Source organism: Babylonia areolata, chromosome 33 (genome assembly GCF_041734735.1).
Source record: "Babylonia areolata isolate BAREFJ2019XMU chromosome 33, ASM4173473v1, whole genome shotgun sequence".
NCBI classification, from domain to species: Eukaryota; Metazoa; Mollusca; class Gastropoda; order Neogastropoda; family Buccinidae; genus Babylonia; species Babylonia areolata.
The window spans coordinates 174,838-197,639 of record NC_134908.1 but is presented as its reverse complement, the minus strand read 5'-3'; the positions used below and the strand labels follow the sequence as shown (position 1 = coordinate 197,639).

The 22,802-nt window shown below is 40.7% G+C and overlaps 1 protein-coding gene across 6 annotated transcripts in view; it reads left to right on the top strand.

Moving 5' to 3' along the window:
- The window catches only part of LOC143277069 (coiled-coil domain-containing protein 60-like), a 96,333-nt gene extending 79,212 nt beyond the window's left edge, over nt 1–17,121 (top strand). For 3 of the 6 annotated variants that reach the window (XM_076581805.1, XM_076581809.1, XM_076581807.1), the window contains 2 exons: nt 3,584–3,607; nt 13,517–17,115. In XM_076581805.1, the coding sequence (XP_076437920.1) occupies nt 3,584–3,607; nt 13,517–13,867 (375 nt within the window). In that variant the 3' untranslated portion in view covers nt 13,868–17,115. Of the gene's footprint in view, nt 1–3,583; nt 3,608–13,516 lie in introns of all 6 variants that reach the window. The other 3 variants (XR_013053680.1, XM_076581806.1, XM_076581808.1) reach the window with 3 other exon arrangements.
- The last annotated feature ends 5,681 nt before the right edge of the window (nt 17,122–22,802 follow it).

Genomic DNA, 22,802 nt, shown 5'->3' with positions numbered 1-22,802 from the left:
TTGTCTGTGTCTTCACCTTAAGTCAGGTAGATTGGACATTGTCCTGGTGAGTCATGTCTGTGTCTTCACCTTACGTCAGGTAGATTGGACATTGTCCTGGTGAGTCCTTGTCTGTGTCTTCACCTTAAGTCAGGTAGATTGGACATTGTCCTGGTGAGTCATGTCTGTGTCTTCACCTTACGTCAGGTAGATTGGACATTGTCCTGGTGAGTCATGTCTGTCTGTGTCTTCACCTTATGTCAGGTAGATTGGACATTGTCCTGGTGAGTCCATGTCTGTGTCTTCACCTTACATCAGGTAGATTGGACATTGTCCTGGTGAGTCATGTCTGTCTGTGTCTTCACCTTATGTCAGGTAGATTGGACATTGTCCTGGTGAGTCTATGTCTGTGTCTTCACCTTACGTCAGGTAGATTGGACATTGTCCTGGTGAGTCATGTCTGTCTGTGTCTTCACCTTACGTCAGGTAGATTGGACATTGTCCTGGTGAGTCATGTCTGTGTCTTCACCTTACGTCAGGTAGATTGGACATTGTCCTGGTGAGTCATGTCTGTCTGTGTCTTCACCTTACGTCAGGTAGATTGGACATTGTCCTGGTGAGTCCATGTCTGTGTCTTCACCTTACGTCAGGTAGATTGGACATTGTCCTGGTGAGTCATGTATGTGTCTTCACCTTACGTCAGGTAGATTGGACATTGTCCTGGTGAGTCATGTCTGTCTGTGTCTTCACCTTACGTCAGGTAGATTGGACATTGTCCTGGTGAGTCCTTGTCTGTGTCTTCACCTTAAGTCAGGTAGATTGGACATTGTCCTGGTGAGTCATGTCTGTGTCTTCACCTTACGTCAGGTAGATTGGACATTGTCCTGGTGAGTCATGTCTGTGTCTTCACCTTACGTCAGGTAGATTGGACATTGTCCTGGTGAGTCATGTCTGTCTGTGTCTTCACCTTATGTCAGGTAGATTGGACATTGTCCTGGTGAGTCCATGTCTGTGTCTTCACCTTACATCAGGTAGATTGGACATTGTCCTGGTGAGTCATGTCTGTCTGTGTCTTCACCTTATGTCAGGTAGATTGGACATTGTCCTGGTGAGTCTATGTCTGTGTCTTCACCTTACGTCAGGTAGATTGGACATTGTCCTGGTGAGTCATGTCTGTCTGTGTCTTCACCTTACGTCAGGTAGATTGGACATTGTCCTGGTGAGTCATGTCTGTGTCTTCACCTTACGTCAGGTAGATTGGACATTGTCCTGGTGAGTCCATGTCTGTGTCTTCACCTTACGTCAGGTAGATTGGACATTGTCCTGGTGAGTCCTTGTCTGTGTCTTCACCTTACGTCAGGTAGATTGGACATTGTCCTGGTGAGTCATGTCTGTCTGTGTCTTCACCTTACGTCAGGTAGATTGGACATTGTCCTGGTGAGTCATGTCTGTCTGTGTCTTCACCTTACGTCAGGTAGATTGGACATTGTCCTGGTGAGTCATGTCTGTGTCTTCACCTTACGTCAGGTAGATTGGACATTGTCCTGGTGAGTCATGTCTGTGTCTTCACCTTACGTCAGGTAGATTGGACATTGTCCGCTGTAATCAGTTATGGAATCTGCCCTGGTTCACTGATGGATGAATGAAAGGAGTAGGGTGGCCTGTTGGTTGCTAGCATTTTATTCAAGGAAAGAACTTTCTGTTTGTTTTGTTTCAATATTTGCTTTCATTATACACATTTGTTTAGTGGTTTATTATGCATTGAGATTATGTTGCTGCTGTCAGAGACACAGTTTACAGCTAGGCCAACAGCAAAGTAAGGGCTGCTGTCAGAGCCTGACACAGTTTACAGCTAGGCCAACAGCAAAGTAAGGGCTGCTGTCAGAGATTGACACAGTTTACAGCTAGGCCAACAGTAAAGTAAGGGCTGCTGTCAGAGATTGACACAGTTTACAGCTAGGCCAACAGCAAAGTAAGGGCTGCTGTCAGAGATTGACACAGTTTACAGCTAGGCCAACAGCAAAGTAAGGGCTGCTGTCAGAGACACAGTTTACAGCTAGGCCAACAGCAAAGTAAGGGCTGCTGTCAGAGACACAGTTTACAGCTAGGCCAACAGCAAAGTAAGGGCTGCTGTCAGAGACACAGTTTACAGCTAGGCCAACAGCAAAGTAAGGGCTGCTGTCAGAGATTGACACAGTTTACAGCTAGGCCAACTGAAGAGTGAGAGCTGTACGATCAGTGGTTTCTCCACTGCAAGAGGAAGTCATTTACAGCTGAGTATTTTGTGAAGGACTATGACTCAGACCAGGAGGCACATAATGATAATATCATAATGATAATAATAACAATGATAGTGCCTGTAGAAGTAGTAGTAGTGGAAATGAAAGTGACAATACAGAGCATGATGATAATGATGATAATATCTTTTTCTTCTTCTTCTGCGTTCATGGGCTGCAACTGCCATGTTCACTGCTATGTACATGAGTGGGCTTTTCCATTTTTACCCCACCATGTAGGCAGCCATATTCCGCTTTCAGGTGTGTGCATGCTGGGTATGTTCTTGTTTCCATAACCCACCAAACGCTGACATGGATTACAGGATCTTTAACGTGCGTATTTGATCTTCTGCTTGTGTATACACATGAAGGGGGTTCAGGCACTAGCAGGTCTGCACATATGTTGATTTGGGAGATCAGAAAAATCTCCACCCTTTACCCACCAGGTGCCCTTACCGAGATTCAAACTCAGGACCTTCAGATTGAAAGTCCAACACTATAACCACTAGGCCATTGTGCCCATCTGATAATATGATGATGATAGTGATGACGGAGATGACAAGAATGATTATGATAGTGATAATGATGATGACAATAATCAAAATCATAATGAAAAACATAGTGATGATGATGGCAGTGGCTGTAATCATGATGACAATGGTAACAATGATGTAGATAACAATGATGTAGATAACCCAGCAGTGGCTGTAATCATGATTACAATGGTAACAGTGATGTAGATAACCCAGCAGTGGCTGTAATCATGATTACAATGGTAACAATGATGTAGATAACCCAGCAGCAGCTGTGATCATGATTACAATGGTAACAATGATGTAGATAACCCAGCAGTGGCTGTAATCATGATTACAATGGTAACAATGATGTAGATAACCCAGCAGTGGCTGTAATCATGATTACAATGGTAACAGTGATGTAGATAACCCAGCAGTGGCTGTAATCATGATGACAATGGTAACAATGATGTAGATAACAATGATGTAGATAACCCAGCAGTGGCTGTAATCATGATTACAATGGTAACAGTGATGTAGATAACCCAGCAGTGGCTGTAATCATGATTACAATGGTAACAATGATGTAGATAACCCAGCAGTGCCTGTAATCATGATTACAATGGTAACAGTGATGTAGATAACCCAGCAGTGGCTGTAATCATGATGACAATGGTAACAATGATGTAGATAACAATGATGTAGATAACCCAGCAGTGCCTGTAATCATGATTACAATGGTAACAGTGATGTAGATAACCCAGCAGTGGCTGTGCATGTTTGTTGTGAACACGTCTGTTTGTTCGATGACAGCAGCAGGCTGACCTTGACGACCAAGTAGGTTGAATACTTCCCCTCTTGTTCCGTACATCAACATTTGATCCTTTTGTTTCATTTCATTATCGTCCTTCACACTCCCCCCTTGACCTCCCCCTCCCTATTTTATCACTATTTTATTTCTCCATTCATAACAAACCTGTTGGTGACTGGGTCTTACAATAATCAATATCTTGCCACTCAGTAGAAGAGGTGAACATGTTCTTTTGAGGGAGCATGTCTTGGTTTTTGGTTTGGGTGTTTTTTGTTTTTTTAAGTCAGGCGGCTTTAAAGGGAGACAATACATGGTGGCTGGGCTTGTAGACTCGGCATTAGTTTTCTGATGAAATACATGGCTGGGCTTGTAGACTCGGCATTAGTTTTCTGATGAATGTGTCATCTGTTCCCTCTGTTCAACTCTTCCCTCTGTCTTTGTGTGTGTGTGTGTGTGTGTTCTTGTGGTGTGTATGGTGCCCTGCTATTGTTAATACCTTTGTTATATTTCCCTGAATGTGTGTGTGTGTAAGTGTGTGTGTGTGTGTGTGTGTGTGTGTGTGTTCAATTGTATTCAATGTCTTTTCGCTAGTTCTGAAACAATAAGAATAACAGGTTTATTCAAATAAACAAACAGCAAGTGAAACTAGGTGGTGTAACAGTGTAACATCTTGAACTTAAAGCTGTAACAGTACTCGATTACTGTTATGTAACAAATAACATGGTTTTTTTTCTCAACAAATAACATGTTTTTTTTTTCTCTCTTTGCTTTGTAAATGGCTGGGGTATATCTAGAAATCGTGACAGTGAATATCAGTTTTCTCACTATAAATATAATATGCTGTTGTATTTTGTTTGTCTGTTTTTGTTTGTGTTTGTGTTTCATAAACCTTGCCATGGTTTGATATCTGACAGTCACAGATGATTCAGAAATTGTGATAAAAAAAAGGACAAAATCTACATTGTATATTAGCATTGTGATATTCTGCTGACAAGGTGTACACGTGTGTTGCTTCATTGTAAGCTGTGACAGAGATGTAGAGATGTACACCGCTTCAGGAAATGCATCATGTTATTCAGCACAGCACTGCTTCAGCTCACATCACTGTACATGGTCTGTACTGTACATGGTCTTTATTGTACATGGTCTTTACTGTCACATCAATGTTCATGGTCTTTACTGTCACATCACTGTACATGGTCTTTACTGTCATTGTACATGGTCTTTACTGTCACATAACTGTACATGGTCTTTACTGTCACATCACTGTACATGGTCTTTATTGTCACATCAATGTTCATGGTCTTTACTGTCACATCACTGTACATGGTCTTTACTGTCATTGTACATGGTCTTTACTGTCACATCAATGTACATGGTCTTTATTGTACATGGTCTTTACTGTCACATTACTGTACATGGTCTTCACTGTCAAATCACTGTACATGGTCTTTACTGTCACATCACTGTACATGGTCTTTATTGTCACATTACTCTACATGGTCTTTATTGTCACATTACTCTACATGGTCTTCAGTGTCACTGTACATGGTCTTTATTGTCACATTGCTGTACATGGTCTTCAGTGTCACTGTACATGGTCTTTATTGTCACATTGCTGTACATGGTCTTTTCTGTCACTGTACATGGTCTTTATTGTCACATTACTGTACATGATCATTATTGTCACATTACTGTACACAGTCATTATTGTCACATTGCTGTACATGGTCTTTATTGTCACATTACTGTACATGGTCTTTTCTGTCACTGTACATGGTCTTTATTGTCACATTGCTGTACATGATCATTATTGTCACATTACTGTACACAGTCATTATTGTCACATTGCTGTACATGGTCTTTTCTGTCACTGTACATGGTCTTTATTGTCACATTACTGTACATGGTCTTTTCTGTCACTGTACATGGTCTTTATTGTCACATTGCTGTACATGATCATTATTGTCACATTGCTGTACACAGTCATTATTGTCACATTACTGTACATGGTCTTTATTGTCACATTACTGTACATGGTCATTATTGTCACATTACTGTACACAGTCATTATTGTCACATTGCTGTACATGGTCTTTATTGTCACATTACTGTACATGGTCTTTATTGTGACATTGCTGTACATGATCATTATTGTCACATTACTGTACACAGTCATTATTGTCACATTGCTGTACACAGTCATTATTGTCACATTGCTGTACACAGTCATTATTGTCACATTACTGTACATGGTCTTTTCTGTCACATTGCTGTACATGATCATTATTGTCACATTACTGTACACAGTCATTATTGTCACATTGCTGTACACAGTCATTATTGTCACATTGCTGTACACAGTCATTATTGTCACATTGCTGTACATGATCATTATTGTCACATTACTGTACATGGTCTTTATTGTCACATTGCTGTACACAGTCATTATTGTCACATTGCTGTACATGATCATTATTGTCACATTGCTGTACATGGTCGTTATTGTCACATTACTGTACATGGTCATTATTGTCACATTGCTGTACACAGTCATTATTGTCACATTGCTGTACATGATCATTATTGTCACATTGCTGTACATGGTCGTTATTGTCACATTACTGTACATGGTCTTTATTGTCACATTGCTGTACAATGTTCGTTATTGTCACATTACTGTACATGATCATTATTGTCACATTGCTGTACACAGTCATTATTGTCACATTACTGTACACAGTCATTATTGTCACATTACTGTACATGGTCATTATTGTCACATTGCTGTACATGGTCGTTATTGTCACATTACTGTACACAGTCATTATTGTCACATTGCTGTACACAGTCATTATTGTCACATTGCTGTACATGGTCTTTTCTGTCACATTGCTGTACATGATCAATTCGTGTCCCCTCGTTAAGTTTGCAGATGACTCCGCACTGACAGGACTTATTACTGACGACGATGACACTGACTACCGAAGAGAAATTGACAGGTTTGTGAACTGGTGTGAAGAAAATTTCCTTGAGCTGAATGTTGGCAAAACCAAAGAGCTTGTTATCGACTTCAGAAAAAAGAAATCAACTTTAAGTAAAATCATCACAAAAAATGAAGTGGTCGAACAAGTAGACTCATACAAATATCTCGGTGTGATAATCGACAATAAGCTGTCTTGGAATGAAAACTCAACTGCACTCATTAAAAAGAGCAACAGTCGCATGTACTGTCTTAGAAAAATGAAATCTTTTAATGTATGCAAGCAGATGCTCCAAATGTTTTACACATCTGTTGTCTGTAGTGTTTTAACATACGGAGCCGTGTGCTGGGGGGGAAACCTGACCAAACATGACAAAGACAGGTTGGAAAAAGTCATTAGGAAAGCGGGTGGGGTGGTGGGTATAAGACAAGACACCTTTAGCGACATGCACAATAGAAAACTGACTGACAGACTAATAACAATTTTGACCGACGTAAGACACCCACTACATGATGACATTAATAGCAGAAGGTCAGACATAAGTGGTAGGTTTAGAGCTCCACGCGCAAGAACATCTCGATACATTAATTCATTTATTCCTACAGCCATTCGCGCACACAATCAAAACATCCAATACACTAAGTGAACCCTCCCACCCCCCAAGCCCCCTCGCCACAGCAACACCTGAACTTCACCAGCAGACGAGTGTATGGGAGCAGACATTATGCGTGCATGTGGGACTGAGCGGGTGAGCACGGGCAAGCAAGCATTTGTGTGTGTGTGTGATCGGAAGTGATTTTAAAATATTTTCTTATTTTACTTGGATTTCATGTATCTTAATGTTAATGTTCTAATCTTATTGGCGTGACATATGTTATGTGCATGCATACGTTGTTTGTGTGTGTGTGAGTGAGTGTGTGTGTGTGTGTGTGTGTGTGTGTGTGTGTGTGTGTGTGTGTATGCATTTTACTTATATATGCGATTTATTCCCTTGATGTTTTTATTTATGTATTGTTGTACAATACCTTATGGTCTTAACGTGTGTGTGTGTGTGTGGGTGTGTGTGTGGGTGGGTGGGTGTGCGTGCGTGCGCGCATGTCATTTTTAGTAATCTTATACCCTTTTTTTGTTGGATGTTTTCATTTGTTAATATTGTTGTGCAATACCCTATTGTCTTAACATGAGTATGTGAGTGGGGGGGTGGGGGGTGGGGGGGTTAGTATATCGTCAGCTATTGGGAATTCTTATTTGACTAGTTTTAATCTCTTCTTATGTTGCGCATGATTTTATGCCAGTGTTTACAATGAGCCTGTGATTGCACAACTTAATTTCCATGTGGATTAATAAAGTGTTTTTGATTGATTGATTGATTGATTGATCATTATTGTCACATTACTGTACACAGTCATTATTGTCACATTGCTGTACACAGTCATTATTGTCACATTGCTGTACACAGTCATTATTGTCACATTACTGTACACAGTCATTATTGTCACATTGCTGTACACAGTCATTATTGTCACATTACTGTACACAGTCATTATTGTCACATTGCTGTACATGGTCATTATTGTCACATTACTGTACATGGTCCTTATTGTCACATTGCTGTACATGGTCGTTATTGTCACATTACTGTACATGGTCGTTATTGTCACATTACTGTACACAGTCATTGTCACATTACTGTACATGGTCATTATTGTCACATTGCTGTACATGGTCATTATTGTCACATTGCTGTACATGGTCATTATTGTCACATTACTGTACATGGTCATTATTGTCACATTACTGTACACAGTCATTATTGTCACATTGCTGTACACAGTCATTATTGTCACATTGCTGTACATGGTCATTATTGTCACATTACTGTACACAGTCATTATTGTCACATTGCTGTACATGGTCATTATTGTCACATTGCTGTACACAGTCATTATTGTCACATTGCTGTACACAGTCATTATTGTCACATTGCTGTACATGGTCATTATTGTCACATTACTGTACACAGTCATTATTGTCACATTGCTGTACACAGTCATTATTGTCACATTACTGTACACAGTCATTATTGTCACATTACTGTACACAGTCATTATTGTCACATTGCTGTACATGGTCTTTATTGTCACATTGCTGTACATGGTCCTTATTGTCACATTACTGTACACAGTCATTATTGTCACATTACTGTACATGGTCATTATTGTCACATTACTGTACACAGTCATTATTGTCACATTACTGTACACAGTCATTATTGTCACATTACTGTACACAGTCATTATTGTCACATTGCTGTACATGGTCGTTATTGTCACATTACTGTACACAGTCATTATTGTCACATTGCTGTACACAGTCATTATTGTCACATTGCTGTACACAGTCATTATTGTCACATTGCTGTACATGGTCGTTATTGTCACATTGCTGTACACAGTCATTATTGTCACATTACTGTACACAGTCATTATTGTCACATTACTGTACATGGTACATTATTGTCACATTGCTGTACATGGTCGTTATTGTCACATTACTGTACACAGTCATTATTGTCACATTGCTGTACACAGTCATTATTGTCACATTGCTGTACATGGTCTTTTCTGTCACATTGCTGTACATGATCATTTAATTCATTATTGTCACATTACTGTACACAGTCATTATTGTCACATTGCTGTACACAGTCATTATTGTCACATTACTGTACACAGTCATTATTTTCACATTGCTGTACACAGTCATTATTGTCACATTGCTGTACATGGTCGTTATTGTCACATTACTGTACATGGTCGTTATTGTCACATTACTGTACATGGTCATTATTGTCACATTGCTGTACATGGTCATTATTGTCACATTACTGTACACAGTCATTATTGTCACATTGCTGTACACAGTCATTATTGTCACATTGCTGTACATGGTCATTATTGTCACATTGCTGTACACAGTCATTATTGTCACATTACTGTACACAGTCATTATTGTCACATTGCTGTACATGGTCATTATTGTCACATTGCTGTACACGGTCGTTATTGTCACATTACTGTACACAGTCATTATTGTCACATTACTGTACATGGTCGTTATTGTCACATTACTGTACACAGTCATTATTGTCACATTGCTGTACATGGTCATTATTGTCACATTACTGTACATGGTCGTTATTGTCACATTACTGTACACAGTCATTATTGTCACATTGCTGTACATGGTCGTTATTGTCACATTACTGTACACAGTCATTATTGTCACATTACTGTACACAGTCATTATTTTCACATTGCTGTACACAGTCATTATTGTCACATTGCTGTACACAGTCATTATTGTCACATTACTGTACACAGTCATTATTGTCACATTGCTGTACATGGTCGTTATTGTCACATTGCTGTACACAGTCATTATTGTCACATTACTGTACACAGTCATTATTGTCACATTGCTGTACACAGTCATTATTGTCACATTACTGTACATGATCATTATTGTCACATTACTGTACATGGTCATTATTGTCACATTGCTTTACACAGTCATTATTGTCACATTGCTGTACACAGTCATTATTGTCACATTGCTGTACATGATCATTATTGTCACATTACTGTACATGGTCATTATTGTCACATTGCTGTACACAGTCATTATTGTCACATTACTGTACACAGTCATTATTGTCACATTGCTGTACATGGTCGTTATTGTCACATTACTGTACACAGTCATTATTGTCACATTGCTGTACATGGTCGTTATTGTCACATTACTGTACACAGTCATTATTGTCACATTGCTGTACATGATCATTATTGTCACATTACTGTACACAGTCATTATTGTCACATTACTGTACATGGTCTTTATTGTCACATTACTGTACACAGTCATTATTGTCACATTGCTGTACACAGTCATTATTGTCACATTACTGTACACAGTCATTATTGTCACATTACTGTACATGGTCATTATTGTCACATTACTGTACACAGTCATTATTGTCACATTACTGTACATGGTCATTATTGTCACATTGCTGTACACAGTCATTATTGTCACATTACTGTACACAGTCATTATTGTCACATTGCTGTACATGGTCATTATTGTCACATTACTGTACACAGTCATTATTGTCACATTACTGTACACAGTCATTATTGTCACATTGCTGTACATGGTCGTTATTGTCACATTGCTGTACATGGTCGTTATTGTCACATTACTTCCACAGCTGTTCATGTGTTCCACTCTGATGGTCACTTATTATGAGTGTGGTTCCATCTTCAACACATAATTTTGTGTATTATGTTTGATTATTTTATGTTCAGGTTAGTTGTTTTTTGAATCGTCTGTCAGACCTATAGTGAATGTCCATTGTGTAATGACCTTCAGCGAATGTCCGTTGCGCAATGACCTTGAGTGCTGTGAATTGTGGCCATCACAGCTCAGTGATCCATGCTGTGTTTTGCTATTTCCCATCAGCCCCGCAGCAAGCGGATGTCGATCAAACTTGCCCTCAAACAGGTTGTGCATAGTGCCCTCCCTTTGTTTCCCAGGACACACAAACTGCACAGTCTGTCGTGTGTGTGTGGGTTTGACCCCGTTCACGTCAACACATTGATATCCTGACACTTTTTTTTTTGTTTTTGTTTTTTGTTTTTGGCTAATGTACAGAGTGATTGCACTAATAACAGATATGACAGAATGATGTTCCATGGTTCTGACCATCACTGGACCAGAGAGAGGATAGCATGATGATCACTGATTCTGAAAACTGGACCAGAGAGAGGATAGAATGATGATCACTGATTCTGAACACTGGCAGAGAGAGGATAGAATGATGATCACTGATTCTGAACACTGGACCAGAGAGAGGATAGAATGATGATCACTGATTCTGAACACTGGACCAGAGAGAGGATAGAATGATGATCACTGATTCTGAACACTGGCAGAGAGAGGATAGAATGATGATAACTGATTCTGAACACTGGCAGAGAGAGGATAGAATGATGATCAGTGATTCTGAACACTGGACCAGAGAGAGGATAGAATGATGATCACTGATTCTGAACACTGGCAGAGAGAGGATAGAATGATGATCACTGATTCTGAACACTGGCAGAGAGAGGATAGAATGATGATCACTGATTCTGAAAACTGGACCAGAGAGAGGATAGAATGATGATCAGTGATTCTGAACACTGGCAGAGAGAGGATAGAATGATGATCAGTGATTCTGAACACTGGCAGAGAGAGGATAGAATGATGATCACTGATTCTGAACACTGGACCAGAGAGAGGATAGAATGATGATCAGTGATTCTGAACACTGGACCAGAGAGAGGATAGAATGATGATCACTGATTCTGAACACTGGCAGAGAGAGGATAGAATGATGATCACTGATTCTGAACACTGGACCAGAGAGAGGATAGAATGATGATCACTGATTCTGAACACTGGACCAGAGAGAGGATAGAATGATGATCAGTGATTCTGAACACTGGCAGAGAGAGGATAGAATGATGATCACTGATTCTGAACACTGGACCAGAAAGAGGATAGAATGATGATCACTGATTCTGAACACTGGCAGAGAGAGGATAGAATGATGATCACTGATTCTGAACACTGGACCAGAGAGAGGATAGAATGATGATCAGTGATTCTGAACACTGGCAGAGAGAGGATAGAATGATGATCACTGATTCTGAACACTGGACCAGAGAGAGGATAGAATGATGATCACTGATTCTGAACACTGGACCAGAGAGAGGATAGAATGATGATCACTGATTCTGAACACTGGCAGAGAGAGGATAGAATGATGATCACTGATTCTGAACACTGGACCAGAGAGAGGATAGAATGATGATCAGTGATTCTGAACACTGGACCAGAAAGAGGATAGAATAATGATCAGTGATTCTGAACACTGGACCAGAGAGAGGATAGAATGATGATCACTGATTCTGAACACTGGACCAGAGAGAGGATAGAATGATGATCACTGATTCTGAACACTGGACCCCTGACAGCCTGACTGTTTCAGGTGGACAGCTATAACAAACAGCCCCTGACAGCCTGTTTCAGGTGGACAGCTATAACAAACAGCTTCTGACAGCCTGACTGTTTCAGGTGGACAGCTATAACAGACAGCCTGACTGTTTCAGGTGGACAGCTATAACAAACAGCCTGTTTCAGGTGGACAGCTATAACAAACAGCCTGACTGTTTCAGGTGGACAGCTATAACTAACAGCCTCTGACAGCCTGACTCAGGTGGACAGCTATAACAAACAGCCCCTGACAGCCTTACTGTTTCAGGTGGACAGCTATAACAAACAGCCTGTGACAGCCTGACTGTTTCAGGTGGAGAGCTATAACAAACAGCCTGTGACAGCCTGACTGTTTCAGGTGGACAGCTATAACAAACAGCCTGTGACAGCCTGACTTTTTCAGGTGACAGCTGTAACAGCCTCTGACAGCCTGTTTCAGGTGACAGCTATAGCAAACAGCCTGTGACAGCCTGACTGTTTCAGGTGGCAGCTATAACAAACAGCCTGACTGTTTCAGGTGGACAGCTATAACAAACAGCCTGACTGTTTCAGGTGAACAGCTATAACAAACAGCATCTGACAGCCTGACTGTTTCAGGTGGACAGCTATAACAAACAGCCCCTGACAGCCTTACTGTTTCAGGTGGACAGCTATAACAAACAGCCTCTGACAGCCTGATTGTTTCAGGTGGACAGCTATAACAGCCTGTTTCAGGTGGACAGCTATAACAAACAGCCCCTGACAGGCTGACTGTTTCAGGTGGACAGCTATAACAAACAGCTTCTGACAGCCTGACTGTTTCAGGTTGACAGCTATAACAAACAGCCCCTGACAGCCTGACTGTTTCAGGTGGAGAGCACATCGAAGCAGTCAGTCTACAAGTTCCTGAAGGTTCTGGAAAGCCTGCGGGACTGGGAGATCTGCTCACCAGACATCTCGGCGGCCATTGAGTTTTGCCGAGAGCGTATTGTGGACCTGTCGGTGGAAGAGTACGAGGAATGGTTCAAGTCCGTCTTCCCCCGCATCTCCCGCCCCCACACTGCCCCCGCCACGCTCAGGGGAGACAAGGACAAGAAGGAGGCAGGGGGGACAACCACTGCAGCCACCCCCTCAGGCGCTTCAACGTCAGTCAGGGGTCACATGGGTTACGCACCTCCGCGTCAGGTGCAGTCGGCATTCGTGCGTCACTCACAGCGATAGGGGTTGGGTGTGTGTAATGGACAGTGGTTATTAACCAGTTTTCTCATAGCGATAGGGGTTGGGTGTGTGTGATGGACAGTGGTTATTACTGAGGTTTGTTTTTTGGGGGGAAGGGGGGTGTTTTGGTGGTTAAGAAAAAGTAATAGAATGTGTTTTGGTAGGTTTTTATATATCTTTTAATCATAGATCTTTTGATTATATATCATTTATTTAAATCATTATAGATCACTTGAATGTCATTGATTTTGAAAAAAAATTGTTAGATCATTTGAATGTTGGTGATTTAAAATTTTTTCTATAGATGATTTGAATGTCATTGATTTATATACATGTATTTCAATGTCATTTGAATGTCAATGTTTTTTAAATACATCATTTGAATGCCGTTAAACGTTTCAATGTCAGATTGAAAAAATGATTAATTTTCTAGTGTTTAGATTTTGTGTGTGTTTTGCTTTCTTTCTTTATTCTTCTTCATGTCATTATTGATAGTATTATCATTATATTGTTATTGTCATTATTGATGGCATTATCATTATTGTTGTCATTATTGCCGTCACTGTCATAATTGTCACAGGTATTGTCAATTTGAATCCAAATATGAATATGAATATGAAAATGATTATATTTGTGTGTAAATAGACAGATGTGTCAATAATGTTAAAAATAATGTGGACATGGAGTTGGTGCTTCATGTTGTTGTTCATCAGAAGAGACAGAGGCAGTGGGATGTGGGAGACTTCAAGCACATTGATTGGTCCTCAGATCGTCTTGAAGAACATTGATTGCTTCTTCAGATCGTCTTGAAGCACATTGATTGGTTCCTCAGAATGTCTTGAAGCACATTGATTGGTTCCTCAGAATGTCTTGAAGCACATTGATTGGTTCCTCAGATCATCTTGAAGCACATTGATTAGTTCCTCAGAATGTCTTGAAGCACATTGATTGGTTCCTCAGAATGTCTTGAAGCACATTGATTGCTTCCTCAGATCATCTTGAAGCACATTGATTGGTTCCTCAGATCGTCTTGAAGCACATTGATTGGTTCCTCAGATCATCTTGAAGCACATTGATTGCTTCCTCAGATCATCTTGAAGCACATTGATTGGTTCGTCATATCGTCTTGAAGCACATTGATTGCTTCCTCAGAATGTCTTGAAGCACATTGATTGCTTCCTCAGAATGTCTTGAAGCACATTGATTGCTTCCTCAGAATGTCTTGAAGCACATTGACTGGTTCCTCAGATTGTCTTGAAGCACATTGATTGCTTCCTCAGATCATCTTGAAGCACATTGATTGGAGCACATTGATTGGTTCCTCAGATCATCTTGAAGCACATTGATTGGAGCACATTGATTGCTTCCTCAGATCGTCTTGAAGCACATTGATTGGTTCCTCAGATCGTCTTGAAGCACATTGATTGCTTCCTCAGATCGTCTTGAAGCACATTGATTGGTTCCTCAGATCGTCTTGAAGCACATTGATTGGTTCCTCAGATCGTCTTTCTGGAAATGAAACTGAGTTGTTACCCTCCCCGTCTTCTGCAGTGTGGTGTTCGCTTTGTTCTGTGAAGGAGGATCGCTGGCTTTGTTCTGTGAAGGAGGATCACTGGCTTTGTTCTGTGAAGGAGGATCACTGACTTTGTTCTGTGAAGGAGGATCACTGACTTTGTTCTGTGAAGGAGGATCGCTGGCTGACTTTGTTCTGTGAAGGAGGATCGCTGGCTGACTTTGTTCTGTGAAGGAGGATCACTGGCTGACTTTGTTCTGTGAAGGAGGATCACTGGCTGACTTTGTTCTGTGAAGGAGGATCACTGACCACAGATCCTTAATCAAGTCTTTCACCCCCATGTGCTGTGTGAAAAACGCCCCCAGCACCAAATGTTTTTAGATACCGTGCTCTCAGTTACAGGCCTTCAGTTGATGTTAACAGCAGAGGTTAGTCATTGCACGTTCTGTTGGCAGGAAACTGCCTGAAGCTGTCAAGCTTTGTTACAACGTGAAAAATGGTCCATTCAGCATGACGCCTTGATGTCACCTTTAGTTGCTTGTGGCGGCAAACGAGTTTTTAGGGTGGAGAGTGTGTGTGTGTGTGTGGTGGCGGGGGGGTTGGGGGTGAAGTCTCCTTGAGAGGAGTGAGAGGGAGGTATGTGAGTGATATCACACAGGTGGGTGATATCACACAGGTAGTAATGAGACAGGTGATATCACACAGGTGGTAATCAGACAGGTGATATCACAGGTTGTAATGAGACAAGTGGGTGATATCACACAGGTTGTAATGAGACAGGTGGGTGATATCACACAGGTAGTAATGAGACAGGTGATATCACACAGGTTGCAATGAGACAGGTGATATCACAGGTTGTAATGAGACAGGTGATATCACACAGGTTGTAATGAGACAGGTGGGTGATATCACACAGGTTATAATGAGACAGGTGATATCACACAGGTTGTAATGAGACAGGTGAGTGATATCACACAGGTTGTAATGAGGCAGGTGGGTGATATCACACAGGTTGTAATGAGACAGGTGATATCACTCAGGTTGTAATATCACCCAGGTTGTAATGAGACAGGTGGGTGATATCACACAGATTGTAATGAGACAGGTGGGTGATATCACACAGATTGTAATGAGACAGGTGATATGACTCAGGTTGTAATGAGACAGGTGATATCACAGGTTGTAATGAGACAGGTGATATCACACAGGTTGTGATGAGACAGGTGGGTTATATCACACAGGTTGTAATGAGACAGGTGATATGACTCAGGTTGTAATGAGACAGGTGATATCTTAGGTTGTAATGAGACAGGTGATATCACACAGGTTGTAATGAGATAGATGGGTGAGATCACACAGGTTGTAATGAGACAGGTGGGTGATATGACTCAGGTTGTAATGAGACAGGTGATATCACAGGTTGTAATGAGACAGGTAGGTGATATCACACAGGTTGTAATGAGACAGGTGATATCACACAGGTTGTAATGAGACAGGTGGGTGATTCACACAGGTTGTAATGAGACAGGTTATATCACACAGGTTGTAATGAGACAGGTGGGTGATATGACTCGGGTTGTAATGAGACAGGTGATATCACACAGGTTGTAATGAGACAGGTGATATCACAGGTTGTAATGAGACAGGTAGGTGATATCACACAGGTTGTAATGAGACAGGTGATATCACACAGGTTGTAATGAGACAGGTGGGTGATATGACTCAGGTTGTAATGAGACAGGTGATATCACACAGGTTGTAATGAGACAGGTGGGTGATATCACACCGGTTGTAATGAGACAGGTGGGTGATATCACACAGGTTGTAATGAGACAGGTGGGTGATATCACACAGGTTGTAATGAGACAGGTGGGTGATATCACACAGGTTGTAATGAGACAGGTGATATCACACAGGTTGTAATGAGACAGGTGGGTGATATCACACAGGTTGTAATGAGACAGGTGGGTGATATCACACAGGTTGTAATGAGACAGGTGATGTCACACAGGTTGTAATGAGACAGGTGGGTGATATCACACAGGTTGTAATGAGACAGGTGATATCACACAGGTTGTAATGAGACAGGTGGGTGATATCACACAGGTTGTAATGAGACAGGTGATATCACAGGCTGTAATGAGACAGGTGGGTGATATCACACAGGTTGTAATGAGACAGGTGGGTGATATCACACAGGTTGTAATGAGACAGGTGATATCACAGGTAGTAATGAGACAGGTGGGTGATATCACAGGCTGTAATGAGACAGGTGATATCACACAGGTTGTAATGAGACAGGTGGGTGATATCACACAGGTTGTAATGAGACAGGTGATATCACAGGTAGTAATGAGACAGGTGATATCACAGGTTGTAATGAGACAGGTGATATCACACAGGTTGTAATGAGACAGGTGGGTGATTCACACAGGTTGTAATTAGGCATTAAACTTCTGCTAAGATAATAATCAAGTGTGTGTGTGTGTGCAAGAAAATTGTTATCAGTTGTTTCCCCGATACTTTCATTGAAACAGTTGCCCATTTGGGATCGAAGTTGAGGCACATGGTTAATTTGTTTGGCTGTTGGCAATCAAAGTGTAGATATCAGTTCCTATGATATTTTTTACATGATAGATTCATGATTGTAGAGATTTTCACAAACAGTACTGATGGAAATATTTGCAGAGATCAAAACAACAGAACAGATAATACACATCAGTTTCACTTCGTGAGCTGCTGAACATGTGTAACTGATTAGTAAGCTGGCATGTTGATTCTCTACATTAAGAAGAATCGTTTGTTCCTATCTACGTCTGTTTTGAAATGTCACTGTTTCGCAAGTGATTTTGTTATTTGACTTGTGTAATTTGATTTTGAAGAGTCACAAAATGCACACTCCAAGAACTCAAACCATGACATAAAAAAAAATAAGAAAAAAATCCAACCTCAAGCCATATAGTGTTTTTGTTATAATTCAGTGTGTGTTAAGTTTTGACTTTGTTCTTTCATTTGTGGGAAGTTATTTCTCATGAACACTGTACTGCCAATAGTGTGCATGCTAGACTAATAAACCACAACATGTTGTTATCAGGTCTTTACAATATCATCTGTTAGATGGTGTTACCTTTTTTTTCAACCTAGAAACCTCTAAGTCAGTGTTATTTATATGTATATTTGTGTGAATTCACCATTTTCAGAGGTTTATATTGTTCACTGGAATGTGTCACATTTTATATATTGAATTTTTTCTTCTTTTTTTTCTGTGTGTGTGTGTGTTTATAGATTGTTTCCCTGTCATAGTTAACCATATGTCATTTTTTTAAAGCGAGGCTGTCGGTACATGTATTATATGTCAACAGATATGCTTGTCAGCATTTTGTTTATTCACTTTTTCATATGCATATTTCATGTTAATTAGAAGTGAATGTTTGGACCTGAGCACACTTTTGTGGGTTTTCTTTTTCTCCTTTTTTTTTGGGGGGGGGGGGGGGGGGCTGGGGGAAGGTGGAAGAGTGGGGGGGGGGGGGGTGGAGAGTTGTATAGTTGAAGTGGATGGGAGTATGTTTTAGATAGTGCTTGTTGTAAAATGTCACAGGAAAGTCTGGTTAATTTTTTTTTTGTTTGTTTTTGTTTTTTGGGGGGGGGGGGGGGTGTTGTTTGTCATCATCTTCCTGGATGTCAGCTTTCTGACTCAGATATGTCGACACACTGTTTGTCATCATCTTCCCAGATGTCAGCTTTCTGACTCAGATACATACTGTTTGCCATCATCTTCACAGATGTCTGCTGTCTGACTCAGATATATCGACATAGTGTTTGTCATCACCTTCCCAGGTGTCAGCTTCCTGACTCAGATATTTCGACATACTGTTTGCCATCATCTTCCCAGATCTCTGCTGTCTGACTCAAATATGTCGACATACTGTTTGTCATCATCTTCCTGGATGTCAGCTTTCTGACTCAGATACACACTGTTTGTCATCATCTTCCTGGATGTCAGCTTTCTGACTCAGATATATCGACATACTGTTTGTCATCATCTTCCTGGATGTCAGCTTTCTGACTCAGATACACACTGTTTGTCATCATCTTCCTGGATGTCAGCTTTCTGACTCAGATATGTCGACATACTGTTTGTCATCATCTTCCTGGATGTCAGCTTTCTGACTCAAGATATGTCGACACACTGTTTGTCATCATCTTACTGGATGTCAGCTTTCTGACTCAGATATGTCGACATACTGTTTGTCATCATCTTCCTGGATGTCAGCTTTCTGACTCAGATATGTCGACATACTGTTTGTCATCATCTTCCTGGATGTCAGCTTTCTGACTCAGATATGTCGACATACTGTTTGTCATCATCTTCCTGGATGTCGGCTTTCTGACTCAGATATGTCGACATACTGTTTGTCATCATCTTCCTGGATGTCAGCTTTCTGACTCAGATATGTCGACATACTGTTTGTCATCATCTTCCCAGATGTCTGCGGTCTTACTCAGATGTGGAGAAACATTGTTCACAGTTCTTCAGTGGTTTATAAACCAGCCATGTGTTTTCATTGTAGAAAATGGAAGTGCACATGCAAGAAAGCACTTCATGTTATTAGTGAAGTGTGAACACTGGCTGCACACACCGGTCTGCCGAAATCCAGCATTATTCCACCTGGTATTGGTGAAGCTATGAACACTTGCTGCACACACCGCTGTCTGCCGAAATCCAGCATTATTCCACCATGCCCCAAAAAATGAAAACTGTGCACATTCCAAAGTGGCCCTTAACATTTTGTGAGCCCTATACAGTTCTCACATTGTAGTAGTCTTCAATTTAGTGTCTTTCCACTTTAATTTCTATTAGTTCTCACATGTTACAGGCCAGGAGAAATGTGGGAGAGAAAAACTGAACCTTTCTTCACAACAATTGGTAGTTCCGTCATAATGATTTGGCAAAGATTGATAATGAAATAGAAGAATAATCCCAACATTTTTAGCTCTCTGATTTTTGTGTGTTTTTCTGTGATAAAAACATTTCTCTATGACTAGGAAAGCATTGATGACAGTCTGTTCTTAACAGTTGATTTGTTTACCAAGTACTTTGTTTTATTTATTATATTCTTAGCTGGTCTGTTTGTGTAAAGACATACTTTCTGTTGACGATTTAGTTCTAAAGTTTTTGTTCAAAGTAGTAAAATTACTATTTATTTATGTAATTGTTTCTTCATTTTGTATGTGTTTAATTGGCAAACTATCCTGCAACATAAAAACAAAAGTTTATCATGCCTGTTTCAGTCAACTGTTGTTTCAAACAAAAAGCATTGTAATCCAGCTTGTTGTCTTCAGTGCCAAAAATATCATGATATGCAAATAGTATGCAAATGGCCATATACTTAATGACCGACTGTGATATAATGGAGATTATACTCTTGATTGAGTAAAAAGGTGTGTTTTTTTAAAATAAATCTTTATTTCCTCCATTGAGGTTTCAGGACCTAAGAATATGAAAACATTGTACACTTGAACACCACATTAAAGACAAACCTTTCTGTTTTATATGTTGAAAAGAGTTTCAACAGAACACCATGTGTATGTATAGCATTGTCACTTCTTTCTGAATAGTTCAATGAAATGAAAAGTTTGTCTGATGTATAGCATTGTCACTTCTTTCTGAATAGTTCAATGAAATGAAAAGTTTGTCTGATTTATTGCTGATGTGTATGTTAAGTTTGTGTGCATCAAACAATTTTTTTTTATCCTGGCTTGGAAATTGATAGGTTTACAATAGACATTCACAAACACACACAAAGACATACATTGACACACACAAAATTTGTAACAATATTTATTTGATGTGTATATTTTTTATTCAAACACACACACACAAAATTTGTAACAATATTTATTTGATTTAATATGTATATCTTTGATTTACACACACACACACACGTATCACATACAAATTTTGTAACAATATTTATTTGATTTAATATGTATATCTTTGATTTACACATACACAAACACACTGCTTGCAAGAATATTTGTTTTAATGTGTATATCTATATATTTGATTTAATATGTATATCTGTAAACTGATTCAATATGTATGATTACAAATGAAACAGAAAACCCACACTGCACAAACTCCGCACCAACCTTACTATCACAGTTGAAAAAAACAAAAACAGCAACAGCACAAAACACAAAATGACTGCAAACAAACAAAAAAACTAACCAGCCTACGAATGGGATTATAATACTTCGTGTAACATGAGCACATATATAGTTTTTATATGCTCATGTTCCTCCTCCGTTTGAAAAGGTTAAAGGGCTTATAACCTTTTAAGGTCACCAGGGCAGTGGATTCACATCAACAGTGTCCAGGGCTGGGCATAGGAAGGCAGTGGATTCACATCAACAGTGTCCAGGGCTGGGCATAGGAAGGCAGTGGATTCACATCAACAGTGTCCAAGGCTGGGCATAGGAAGGCAGTGGATTCACATCAACAGTGTCCAGGGCTGGGCATAGGAAGGCAGTGGATTCACATCAACAGTGTCCAGGGCTGGGCATAGGAAGGTATGCCCCTGACCTCTCCCTCCACCATGTTAACTCCCCTGATCAAGTCAGGTACCCATCAAGTCAGGAACCCATCATCAAGTCAGGAAGCCATCATCAAGTCAGGAACCCATCAAGTCAGGAAGCCATCATCAAGTCAGGAAGCCATCACGTCAGGAAGCCATCATCAAGTCAGGAACCCATCAAGTCAGGAAGCCATTCAGAATTAGGTGGAGTGAGGGAAATCGGAGTACAGTGCCTTTCCCATGGACACAACACCATGCTGAAATGGGGCCTGGAACCCTGATCACTGGTCAACACTGGGTCATTCTGCCACAGCACCTCTCTGTTTACTGCTCAGTAATGTTGATCTGGGAGGCAGTGTTGGGGGAGGGGGTATGTGGGGGGTGGAGGTAGGGGTGGGGTTATCAGTAATGTTGATCTAGGAGACAGTGTTGGGGGGAGGGGGTATGTGGAGGGTGGGGGTGGGGTTATCAGTAATGTTGATCTGGGAGGGAGTGTTGGGGGAGGGGTATGTGGGTGATAGGGGTGGGAGTGGGGTTTATCAGTAATGTTGATCTAGGAGGGAGTGCTGGGGGAAGGGGGTATGTGGGTGATAGGGGTGGGGGTGGGGTTATCAGTAATGTTGATCTAGGAGGGAGTGTTGGGGGAGGGGTATGTGGGTGATGGGGGTGGGGGTGGGGTTATCAGTAATGTTGATCTAGGAGGGAGTGCTGGGGGAAGGGGGTATGTGGGGGGTGGGGTTATCAGTAATGTTGATCTAGGAGGGAGTGCTGGGGGAAGGGGGTATGTGGGGGGTGGGGGTGGGGTTATCAGTAATGTTGATCTAGGAGGGAGTGCTGGGGGAGGGGT